Source organism: Mus pahari, chromosome 5 (assembly GCF_900095145.1).
Source record: "Mus pahari chromosome 5, PAHARI_EIJ_v1.1, whole genome shotgun sequence".
Lineage (NCBI taxonomy): Eukaryota > Metazoa > Chordata > Mammalia > Rodentia > Muridae > Mus > Mus pahari.
Window position 1 is genome coordinate 100,130,304 of NC_034594.1, and position 12,971 is coordinate 100,143,274.

At 40.0% G+C, this 12,971-nt stretch overlaps 1 protein-coding gene across 3 annotated transcripts in view; it reads left to right on the plus strand.

Annotated features, from left to right (window-relative positions):
• Positions 1 to 12,971, plus strand: part of Slc35f5 (solute carrier family 35 member F5) — a 35,799-nt gene that overhangs the window by 17,712 nt on the left and 5,116 nt on the right. For 2 of the 3 annotated variants that reach the window (XM_029539092.1, XM_021197816.2), the window contains exons 10-15: positions 1,351 to 1,415; positions 5,051 to 5,155; positions 5,665 to 5,824; positions 7,817 to 7,907; positions 10,228 to 10,382; positions 11,459 to 11,555. In XM_029539092.1, the coding sequence (XP_029394952.1) occupies positions 1,351 to 1,415; positions 5,051 to 5,155; positions 5,665 to 5,824; positions 7,817 to 7,907; positions 10,228 to 10,382; positions 11,459 to 11,534 (652 nt within the window). In that variant the 3' untranslated portion in view covers positions 11,535 to 11,555. Of the gene's footprint in view, positions 1 to 1,350; positions 1,416 to 5,050; positions 5,156 to 5,664; positions 5,825 to 7,816; positions 7,908 to 10,227; positions 10,383 to 11,458; positions 11,556 to 12,971 lie in introns of those variants that run through there. The other variant, XR_003843899.1, reaches the window with a different exon arrangement.

The window sequence follows — 12,971 nt, forward strand, 5'->3', positions numbered from 1 at the left end:
TCTTACTCTTAAGAATATTCTAACAAGCACTATTTAATACTTACTCTGTTTTGAATTGACCTCAAACAATGAGATTGAGGTTTTTTTTTTTTAATTTCATATATAGTCTGATATAGCTACAGCCTTGAAAAACATTTGATGAGCTCAAAAATCTTGCAGTCTGTGATCCAGTCCTACTTCTGTTACTAGTTTTGAGACCTTGTACATTACTTTAAAACCTCTTGCCTGTTTCCACCTCTCCAAACTGAAGATCACAGTAGAATTTGTCTCATGGGACTGTTATGCAGACGGATGAGGTCAAACTTCTAAACTGTTTCGAAGAACAACTTGTGCTCAGTATATTTAGGTACCTTCATGGCACCAGCCTCTGGATGGAGAAGTGGCTTCTGTTATATTGTGGGAACTGGTAAACAACAGCTGACTCTATTCCAAACAGTGGTCATAGCTAATAGGAAATCTGATGCTAAGAGTAGAGGGATCCAGTGTAAGGAGTATTCTGTTTAACTTCTAACCACAGTAATTCTATAATTCTATAAGGGAAAGGCATCTTCTTTTTTCTGCTGCTCCTCAAATGTGTCAGAGTCCTTTGGTTAGTAGACAAGAGAATTGGACTATTTTTTTAAATTTGCAGCATTTTCGTTTATTTGAAAAAAAAATGCATACACAAATAATAAGCTCCCCAGAAGTCGGAAGGCCTTGCAGGCTCTTTGAAGATTAGAACCACTCATCTTGTTCCCACACCAATTTGCTCAGTCTAGATTTTCTACAAGTAAGTTAGATGAATCAATGTCCTCTGGCTTCTCAACAGCTTTCAGGTGTCTTCCTTTTGCCCATTAAAACCATGTGGTTAACAGGACTGGCCAAATGTGTAAGACAGCCTTTCTGTTTAGGTTTCACCTGCAGGAAGAGTGCCATTTCTAGCTTTATATGGGTTTGGCTTATTTCTTTCTCTGACAGAAGGCTGGGCGAAGGGATGACCAGTTATCCCTTCTCCCCAATTAAAAGACATGTAAGCATGATGGACTCCGGGGCCAGGCAGCCTGTGTTCCATCCCTGTTACGTGGTCCTTGTCAAGACACCTTACCTCTTCAGGCCTCAGTTTTCCCATGCAAAACAGGCTGTTAGTAAGAATTCCTTCCTGTAAGTCATCAATGTGCATTTGTGAGGATTAGCTGTTCGTGCAGCTCTACTGTACTGTGCTGATGAGCTCATGAGCACTCATCAATGAAATCACTAAATTCTCAGACAGGTTTTACCCCAAGTTAAGATGAGTTCTTAGTGTTTAATCTAGATGATTAGTCTCTTAGGAGTTACTGTTTTGCTCATCATTAATGAGTTTTGCTCTCACAGCATTGGAGGTGTGGTGCTGGTGAACCTGTCTGGGTCTGAAAAGTCTGCTGGAAGAGACACAATAGGTAAGAACCTAATGGCTCTGCTGCTACAGCATTTAGGCAAGCTTTGTGCTTACTGCAGTGCATGCAGATACTTGCACACACAGCATGGGCACTAGCAGGCACTTAGCTTTATTACATTTATTTCATGTGTGTATGTGCATGTGTGTGTGCACATGTGTGTGTGCGTGTGAGTATGTTGCACATCTTACATGTGGTGGTCAGAGAACAACCTATAAGAAATAAAGCTATCCTTTCACTGTGGGTCCCAGGGATTGAATTCAGGTTTCCAGGCTTGGAAGCAAGCACTTCTCTACTGGCTGAGGCACTTTGCTGACCCAGTAACATGGTCTTTTAAAAAGTTACTTCTTTTTTTTTTTTTTAATTTAACTTTTCCTTTGCAAGTGATTCAAAAAAGGGCTGTTAATAGAATTCTTATATGAGCTTCAACCAAATTCTCCAGATGTGAACTTATATAACCACAGAGCAATTACAGAAATCAAGAGTTAACATTACCTACTGATTTTCTCATCTACTTTTGTATCTTTCATAAGCAGTTACTACTATAGTTTACACTTAATTTTGATAATATGAACTATAGACCCATCCTTAATATAGCCATAATTTCCCATAGTGTTTTTTAGCGGCCTGGAATCATTTATTGATTTTTATTTGGGGTTTTTTTTTTTTTTTGGTCCCTAATGTCCTTTCAGTAGGAGCCTGAATGCAGTCTTATTTGTCTTCTATGACTTTGACAATTATGGAGTATGTAGCTCATTTATCTTGTACAGTGTTTCTCCATTTGAGTTGGATTCTGTCTAGAATTCTTTCTAGTTAAATTGATTCTGTCCAAATTGGTAGTAATTTCATGATTGTAACATTTCCTGATGTGACTGGCGTTGCTGCATTTTCTCCAATGACCTAGACATTGCTTTAACTTACTGCTAGTGATATAGGTACTAAAATAGTGTCTGTCAGGGTATTCCAGGGCAAGGTGACTAATTGTTGAAGTAGTAAGCAGCTTGTGGGAGATACTTGGAGGTTAGAGAAATATCCTGTTGTCATACTTTTTTTTTTAGAGAGTTATTATTTATTATTTAATCACAAGCCCAATAATTTGCAAACACACTGTACTAAGAATGTAGCTTTGTGCAAAACGAATGTGGGACAGAAAATAAGTCCCTATATCTTCCAAGTAGAGTAAGAAATCAGACTATAGCTGATTTAATTACTTAATCTAAGAAGGTCTTCTCTTTTTAAAAAATTAACTTATTTATTTTATATTACCATTATTTTTACTTATTCATTTCACATCCCACTCACTGCCTACCTGTGTCACCCCCTGACACAATCCTTTCTCCATTCCCCCCTTTATCTTCTGAGCATGTGGAGTACACCCTAGTCATCCCCCCCAACCCTGGCACATCAAGTGTCTGTGAGGCTAGGCTCAACCTCTCCCACTGAGGCCAGTCAAGGCAGCCCAGCTAGAAGTACATATCCCATGGACAGACAACAGCTTTTGGGATAGCCTCTATTCCAGTTTCCGGGACCCACATGAAGGTCAGGTTTTACATCTGCTACTTATGTGTGGGGAGCCTTAGGTCCAGCCCATGTATGTTCTTTGGTTGTTGTTTCAGTCTCTGAGAGCCCCAAGGGTCCAGGATAGTTGATTCTGTTAGTATTCCTTCCTGTGATGTTTCTATCTCCTTAGGGGCCATAATCCTTCCTCCTATTCTTCCAAAGGAGTCCCCAAGCCCCATCCACTGTTTGACTGTGGGTGTCTGTATCTGTCTGAGTCAGCTGCTGGGTGGAGCTTCTCAGAGGACAACATCCTGTCTGTAAACATAACAGAGTGTCATTAATAGTGTTAGGGATTGGTGCTTGCCCATGGGATGGGTCTCAAGTTGGGTGGGTTGGTTATTGGTTGGCCATTCCCTCAGTCTCTGCTCCCTCCCTTATGCCTGTATTTCTTTCTTTTACCCACTAGTTTTTACATCTACTCTTGTTCCTTTTCTTAGCAGTCACTATTAAAGAAAACACTGAATTTTGATCCACTGCCTACATTTAGCAAAACCAAAGGTAACTAGAGCCCAAATTAGTTAGCTTCTCTAGATATTTGAAGTTCATAGAATAGAGCAGTGTTTTCCAAACTCTTTGTGGTTACTGCCTAGTCACCTGTGCTTTGACCTACATCTCCTCTTTCTGACCCAGAGTCACTTTGTGTATGTAAAACACAATATACATTTGTTTTTTTGAGTGCAAGATTTTGTTAACAGGCTTTAAATTTTTTGATAATATAAAAATTGACTTAAATATTGTCCTTTTGAGTAGCTTAAACTATTGAGTATGGTCACTTGGCACATTGTTGAATTGTTTTTAAAGGCTTATATAAGGGTCATTGAACTGGAGTTAATCAAGACAGAGAGTAATTATTCACACACTGTGAGATTCACATTCTATCGTACATTTTCAACCTATTATACGCATACATGCTTGTAAAGAGTTCTTGGTTTAAAATAAGAGAATTATAAAATAAAACCACTAGAGAATAAATTAATGACATATTTTAACCTTTGTTTGGATATATGGTGTATGTTTTGTGTACACACGGGTGTGCATGTGTAACACAATGCTTGTGTGGAGGTCAGAGGACAACCTCAGGTGCTGATTCTTGATTTTTTTTCCATGTTTGTGATGGCCTTTTTTGTTAGTTGTCACTGTGAATACCTGGCTGCTGGCTTGTAAACGTCCTGGGAGTGTCTTGTCTCTCTCTGTCCCTCATCTCATTGCAGGAGATCTGGGATTAAAGATGCAGTACCTCTATGTCTGACTTGATGTGGGTCATGGACATTCAAACTCATGTCCTCAAGCCTGTGGGCTCTCTCCCCAACCCGCAATACTGTATTTAACATTAGTAAAGGTTACATTCTCTAAAGCAGAAGACAAATCAGTGGAAACTTAGCAGAGTAGAAAGAGGATGCTGGGGGAAGAGGTGGAACCCTAAGGATGTGGTGGTGGAGAATCTGTGTGTTCACGTGGAAGGATGGAAAGAACAAGGTCAAGCAGTGGCTTAGAGGTGGAAAGAAGCATCTGTTAGATTGTACAATAGCATGGGTCAAAGGGGTTCGGCAGAGCAGCAGTTTCTCACCCTGTGAGCTGCTGGAGGTCCAATGGCCCTTTCACAGAGGCCACCTGAGATCTAAGAGGTTAGAAATACAGATATTTACATTATGACTTAACTAACAAAATTACAGTTATGAAGTATCAACAAAATGAATTTATGTTTGGAGGTCACCACAGCATGAAGAACTGTGTTAGGAAGGTTGAGAATCAGTGATGTAGAGAAAAAAGGAAGTGTGTGCTTCAAAATAAAGACAAACAAACTGTTACTTATCTGACTTTCACTGTTAGAATTTGTGTGGTTATTTGGTTAGGTCTCCAAGGCAAATGCTTTTGCTTATATTTGTTTATCCATTCAGTCCCTTCCTACCCTGCCAGAGGATCTGGGTGGAATGAGTTAGTTTTTGTTTTTCATTTGTGCATGCTCATTTCTTTACTTAGTATCAATGTATTATCAGACTCTCAGTATATGTAGTAGGATACGTTGAATGAGTTCATGAATGGATGCAACAGTTTAAATTGTGCGTTGATTTTTACAGGTTCCATTTGGTCCCTTGCGGGAGCTATGTTCTATGCTGTCTACATTGTGATGATCAAGAGAAAGGTAGACAGAGAAGATAAATTGGATATTCCAATGTTCTTTGGCAAGTACATGTTTAGCCTTTTAGGCTATTTACTTGACATTATCAATCCATAGGTCATTCTTTGAGAGAATATGGAGGCATTTTTCCTCTTCCACGTGATTTTATTTTTTTAATATTATAGATTCCAGGCTGCCTCACTGAGCTTTCTGAAGCTCACAGTTCAGCCAGACTAACTGGCTGGTGGGTCCTAGGGAGCCATGTCTGCATGTCCACAGAGCTGAGTGTGCAAGTGTGCAGCGTGGGCCTGCTGAGGATTCCACTCAGGCTTGGGGAGCAGGCACTTCACTGGCCGAGCCAGCTCCCCAGCTAAACTGCAGTTACCAGTTACCAGTGCTTGATATTGTATTTTCCTGCTATTGATCCGTTTGTAGAAACTGATAGTCAACCAACACCTGCTCCAATTAAGCAACTCACTGAAGCCCCTTGGGAGATCTCATGTTTCTCATAGTGTTGTTAAGTTTGGAAAATTGAAGTCAGTCATGATTTTAACTTGTCTCTTTTATCCTCAGGTTTTGTAGGTCTGTTTAATCTGCTGCTCTTATGGCCGGGGTTCTTCTTACTGCATTATACTGGCTTTGAGGACTTCGAGTTTCCCAACAAAGTGGTACTGTTGTGTATCATTATCAACGGCCTCATCGGAACAGTTCTGTCTGAGTTTCTGTGGTTATGGTAGGCTCTGTTATTTATCCTGCAGTTTAGTCATTGTCATTGTGCTGACTTTTGAGTAGTTTGGACATTTCTGGGTCTTCTGAGTTCTGATGGTCCCTTCTGTGCACTTCCTTTCCACATACATTACTCTAATAGAGCACGGATGGACTTTGATTTTAATTTTTGTGGGCCCATTGCAAAGAGGACACATAGAAGCTCAAAAGTGTCTGTTTAATAAATGAATGAATACAAATATGTGAATGAATACTCTTTGTTCCTTTCTGCCGCTGTGAGAAAACGCTGACCAGAAGTGACCTAGGGCAGGTTGCAGCCTAACATTGAGGAAGTTGGAGCAGGCCCTCCCACATTAATCATCAGTTAAGACAATATTGTAACAGCCATGACACAGGCCAGTCCAGTCCAATTCAGACTCCCTCAGATGTCTCTAAGCCAGCAGTTCTCAACCCTTTCAGGGTCAAATGACCCTTTTACAGGAATCACATATCAGATATCCTGCATGTTAGATATTTACACTACAGTTCATAACCATAGCGAATTACAGTTATCAAGTTATCAATGACATAATTTTGTGGTTGGGGGTCACTACAATATGAGAAGCTGTGTTAAGGGTCATAGCAGTAGGCAGGTTGAGAACCCGTGCTTTAGGCTGTATTAAATTGACAGCAGAAGCTAAGCAGGACAATACAAATCATTTAAATTTGTAAAAGCGCTTTCAAGGTTTTGGTTGACATGTATGGAACTATCAATAAATAAAAGATTTTTATTTTTAAAGTGCAGATTTGGGGGCTTGGATGATGGCTCAGTTGATAAGTTCTTGCTGCACACATGAGGGTCTGAGTTTGGATCTCTAGGCAGAGTGGCATGCATCTCTGACACTAACATGGGAGCACAAAGATGGAGTCAGCCTTGGAACCTGCTGGCCAGCTAGCTTAGCTGAGCCAGTAAGCTCTAGGCTCAGTGAGAGAACTCGTCTGGAAAATAGGTGAAGAGGGAAACGGAGTGCATGGTGATCTCTGGCTTACATGTGCACACGTGTGTACATGCCATATAAGGAGTAGTAGTATACAAATGAAAGTTGCCATGGAGGAATGACATCCAGACATACAAGCTGGGAGTGCTGATGTGAATTCCTGAATTCTCAGTGGATTCTGGGATTGCTTACTTAGGGAGGAGCATGGGCATATTTGGTTGTTCAACGGATTTTGTTGTCGTTAAGTTTATATTCAATACACTGCAAATTAATGAACCAGATCTGGAAATCATGAATGAATTAACTTGGATGATAGCATATGTTACAATTTTTCTCTTTTTATGACAGTAAGTTTAAAGTAGGTTTGAGCTCAGCATCCCATATGGAGTTTGTAAGACCTCCATAACAGTCTTAGACTTTGTGCTGTTTCTCAGATTGAAGATTTAAGAGGTGGGCCTCGTGGTACAAGCTTATCAGTTTCTTAAAGTTGATGTGTGATTTCAATTTTAACAGTTCTGTTTTGGAAGCTGGAGAGATGTCTCTGTATTTAAGAGTGCACACTGGTCTTGCAGAGGACCTGAATTTAGTTCCCAGCACCCATTGCCTGTAACTCCAGCTTCAGAGGGATCCCACATCCTCTTCTGGTCCCTTAGGATACTGCATTCACATGTACAAACACACACATATACACATAATTTAAAATTTATTTTTTCACCTAAAGAAAGATAATGTTTTGTTAGGTATCAGCACAAAACTAAAAACTCTGCTCAGTAATATTTTAAATTATTGAAATATAAACTATATATCCAAAATTGAATAATATATGCAAGCATAGCTCATAAATAGTATAAAGCACCCAGAACACATTATAATTCCATGTTTGTGTTTTTAATAGTCAAGGACAAGCTTTGGAGTCATTTTAGTTGTGTCACGTTATAGGACACGAAATGTTGGCTAAGTTTGTTCAGTGGCATTCTCTTATGTTTTCAATGTAGAAGTTATGCTTCCTTTCTTCTTTTCAGGGGCTGCTTTCTTACCTCATCGTTGATAGGCACACTTGCACTAAGCCTTACGATACCTCTCTCCATCATAGCCGACATGTGCATGCAAAAGGTAAGTTCATGAGATACTGCAGGATGGAACTAAGGAGAGCTAGTGATAGTTAAGGGGTATGTCAGTAATAAGGGAGGCAGATGTGGACAATGTGTGATGCCTCTCTCGCTAAAAGAGACTCTGATACATAGAAACATAAATAGTAGGAGCTGAGGAGGGGGCTCCACAAACTTGAGGACTGAGCTTGATCCCCAGAATCTATGTGAAAAAACTGCTGGGAGTATTGTTGCATGCTTGTAATGCTGGGGAAAGTGGGAGCAAGAGGAATCCTGGGGCTCACTGACCAGCCCACCTAGCTACAGGGAAAGTCTGAGGTCAGTAATAGCACCTGAGGAAAGACAGCCATTGACCTCTGGCTTGGGCATACCATGTATCCAAGTACACCCACACCCACATGATTTAGGAGTTGTTTTCTTTTCTGGCCTTGAACTCACAGGGATCTGCCTGCCTCTGCCTCCAAAGTTCTGGAATTAAAGGCATGTGACTCCATACCCTGTGGGAAATGTTTCTTTAGTGCTTCTAAGAGGGGTAGAGGAGAGAGGTATACCTTTGCCTAAAGTTGTGAGAAAGACAGCCACTTAACTCGGATTTGGATTTTGAATATTTTAAGTCATAAGTAATCATAGTGTACATGTGTGTGTTACATTGATACAATTTGAAAAGGGAAATATTTGAAAGTTACAAGGTTTATAGTAATGCTATTTTTCTTTAAGTCCTTGTATAGTTAAGGATAAAGGCAAAATGCTCTTTGTGATGTGTATATTCATTATTTAAAAATCATACCGTAGAGCTAGAGAGATGGCTCAGTGTGAGAGCACTTGCTGCTTTTACAGAGGATTTGGGTTCAGTTTCTATCAGGCAGTTTACAACCAGCTCCAGGAGCTCTAACACCCTTCTCTGTCCTCTACCAGCAACTGTACACACCTACACTCAGGAGCACACACACACATAACTAAATAAATCTTTGCAAAACAGTTCTGTGCTGATATTCCTAGATTATTAGATGCTCTTGTAATCATTCAAAAAAATGTTATAGCTTATCAATACTGCAGTGTCTAAATGCAGGCTTCTTAGTTCTCTTAATGAGTACTCCTGGGTGAATGTTCTGTGGGTCACTTAAGCTCTGTGTGTATATACTGTGCAAAAGAGGCTGCATGTTAAACACTCTTAGAGGGTTAGTTTTTGTTTTTTCTTTGAAAGCTTTCACCAAACACATCAGTCTCATGAAACTTTTTTGTTATAATGGTGGTGTTAAATGGACCAGCACATGCTTTCCAGCACAGGGAGTTTTGCCTATTAATACTCTCCTTTATTTCCTTTCTTTTCTGTGCATGTGTGTGTTTGTATGAATACATATGTGCACATGTGTGCGTGCTCATGTGGAGGCAAAAGGACAGAATTGAGTGTTGTTCCCAAGGTGCTATCCAACTATTTTGAGATAGTCTTTCCCAGGACCCTGGGCCTTTCTAAGTAGACTAGTTGACCAGTGGGGGTTGAGAGATACTTGGGTCTCCACTGCCCAGTGCTAGGGAAAGTGTGCACCACCTTGCCCATGTTTTTTATTTGAGTTTTTGGGATCTCCAGAATTTTTATTAAGATTCTAGGGATCAAATTTAATTCTTCATGTTCATGAGTCAAGCACTTTCTTGAGCCATCTCTTTTATTCCTTATATTTCTTTGCAACTCTCAGAAGAGGACAAACGCATCTTCCTCATTTAGCAAATAGGAGTGGCTATTGCCTTTTGTACACCAGATCACCAGTGTGTCTGTCATCAACCTCAGGACTCAGAGCAGGCTGCCTAGAAAGGCATTTTGGATACTTGTATCTAGACACTAAAGTTGTCTTAAACAGTTTCACTTTGTATTAATATTAAGAACTATAATGTAACACTGTGTTAGCACAGCTGTAACATACATGTTTATTTTCAAATGTGAAATTTTGAAGATGGTGTGGGAAATTGAGGAAGAAAACTCCATTTGTGAGCAGGGGATGACCATGACAGAGGAAATGAGCATCCCATGGTGTTTGACCCAGGAACTCCATTGGTGGACACTCCCCTTCTCTGGGTGGCGTGCCTAGTAACTATTGGCATACCTGTGTTGCTTTCCTTTTGCCATCTTTCTTTCTAGCGCATTAAGTATTGCTACTGGTTATTTAGGCAAATAGAATTGTAAATTCATGTCCTGAATCCTCCTACATAGTAATGCTTTATAACATACTATCAGTGTCTACCCTGTCTTCTTTGTATCTTAATGTACATTAAAGGTAAAAATTGCCTTAATGATAATTTTGAGGTTTTATTTTAATCTTTTGTTTTAGGTGCAGTTTTCTTGGTTATTTTTTGCAGGCGCTATTCCTGTATTTTTTTCATTTTTTATTGTTACTCTCCTATGCCATTATAATAATTGGGATCCTGTGATGGTAGGAGTCAGAAGAGTTTTTGCCTTTATATGCAGAAAACATCGAATTCAGAGGTATGTTTTATCCTGTAATGTTTTTTAAGCTTGTGTGTGTGTGTGTGTGTGTGTGTGTGTTTATTCATTCATTTGTGTCTGCATGAACCTACATGTGTGTATATACATGCATGAGCAGAGACCAGAGGCCAATGTCAAATGTCTTCCTTAATCACACTCCACCTTAGTTTTTAGTGTTGTACTGGTACTGGCCAGTTTGGGTAGCCTGGACCAATTTGTCTAGGCTGGCTGGCAGTGAGCCCCAGGGATCCATCTGTCTTACCTTGATTTTTTTATGTGGATTGGGGGAGATTGACTTTATGTCCTTATGCTTTGGGGCAAGTACTTTACCAACCAAGCCATCACCAGCCCTTGTTTTTATTTTTTGTTTGTTTGGTTTTTTGAGCTATAGTTTTACTTTGTGACCCTGGCTGGCCCTGAACTCTTCTTGATCTTCTTGCCTTAGCCTGTTGAGCATTGGGATCACAACACAGGTTTTCTGTGTTTGCATTTGGGTGTGGCTGTGCTTCTCTGTAATCTCAGCAGCTCAGGAAGATCAGTAGGATTCAGAGATTGGAGCCAGCTTGGGCTACAGAGGGAGAGCCTGTCTCAAAGACATCAGTGATGGGTTAGCTCAGTGAGTGGAGAATTACGACAGTGGCTTTAGGGATTTTGACAGGAATTGTTGAAAGAATAAATTATATAATTCATATTGTATAAAGAGAAAAATTATTCTTTTGGATCTGTAGGATAATGAAATAATTTCTCTACTGCTAACTTTTAGGAGGAAAATGTCTTGGTTCACAGATAAAACAAGAGTACTTATTGATGGTCTACAATTAATTTAAATGTAGAAAACTGGTTTGGGTGCAGTTCATAATAGAATATGTTAACACTGTCTTATATGCTTTGTTCTAAGTTTTTTTCTTTTTTCTTAAGAGAGAACACCTTTGAATTGTGCTTCAAAAACATGAGGGAAACGATTGGTTCTACCACTAACTGTATAGTGACCTCCTAGCTTTAGATAGGGTAGCGGGACATTTCTGAGGTTTCTTTTTAGTTCTAAAGCTTTGTTAACTATTGCCTTTTTTCTTTAGAGTTCCAGAAGACAGTGAACAGTGCGAAAGCCTCATTTCTATGCACAGCGTTTCTCAGGAGGATGGAGCTACTTAGCTGCTGTGGTCTGCAGTCCAGGTGTGTATTTGAGCCGGCACCAGTGTTCTATGTGTTCTTATTCTTGAGATGTCCAAATGTGGGGCAGGCCTCCCTCCCTCTCTTTTTCCTTCTCTCTCTCCCTTCCTCTCTCTTTTCCTTTTTTCTTTTTTGAGACAAGATCTCTCTATGTAGCCTTGGCTGGGCTGGAACTTGCTGTGTAGACCAGACTAACCCAAAGCTAAAGAGATCTACCTGCCTTTTACATCTAGCATGCTGAGATTAAAGGTGGGTCACACCACACCCTATGCCTGCAAGACATTTTCTCAAATGAGTTGCTTGAGGTGGCTAAAGGTGTCAAACCACTTGGGTCCCAGGTCTCCAGGTTCTTCATAGCTGGCTCAGTGATACTTTGGGAGCTTCTTGGTCTCTTTGTGCCTGTTCCCTTGTTTGGGAAATGCGTTATGATAAAACCACCTTACAGGTATTGAGTTCAAAGTTTCACAGTAGTTCCTTTTTCAAATTAGATAGTGAGTTCTAAGTCATTTTGTCGGTGTATGTGCACACATGCACACATGTGTTCCCCCCACATGCATGGATATGTTCATGAGTTCATGTATGTGGCCTCTGGCCAGAGGTTGACATCTGTTATCTTCCTTTATTACTCTTGATTTTATGTTTGAGAGTCTCTTGCTGAATCTGGAGCTCACTGGTTAACTCTCCTGGCTGGCCAGCAAGTCCCAGGGATCCTCTGTCTCCATCTCCCAGCCCTGGGATTACAGGTGTGTGTTGCTGGGCCTGGCTTCTTACGTGGATGCCCGGGATCTGAGCTCGGGTCCGCATGTTTTAGCAGCAAACACTTCACCAGCTGAGTCATCTCTCCAGCCTCGTATCCTACTCTTCTTTATGATAGATCATTTTATCTAATTATGTACTTTAGAAAAACATTTTTCTCATTATAAAACTAAGAAAAATAAAATACTTTAGAGTGAATAACATCTTCTCTTCCTGCTCCCCACTGTGTGTGTACATAATTGTGTGTATGTGTGCGTGTATATTTTATATGAGTGGTAGTGAGCAGCTTTTGTTAATGTTTCAGAATCATTTTCCTACTTTATTTTTTAAAGAATTAGTGCCCTTTATATTTCTTACAAGACTAAGAAATATATATATATGGCAGATATTAGCTGACTAGCAGTCTTGGAATAAGGTCAGCATACCTTTGGTAGGTACAAATCCAATTTATTTATTTAGAATAGGAAGCTCCAGTAAGTTCCTGGAATGCTGGGAATCCCGGCCTTTTATTCCGGGATATCCCTAGACACTTCCTGCTGAAATGTTTCATGACTGTGTCTGGACTTTCCCTCCCCACCACAACATCCTGCAGCTCTTCCAGCTTCTAGCAATTGCTTGGGCCTAGTTTTTTTTTTTTTTTTTTTTTTTTTTTTTTTTTTTTTT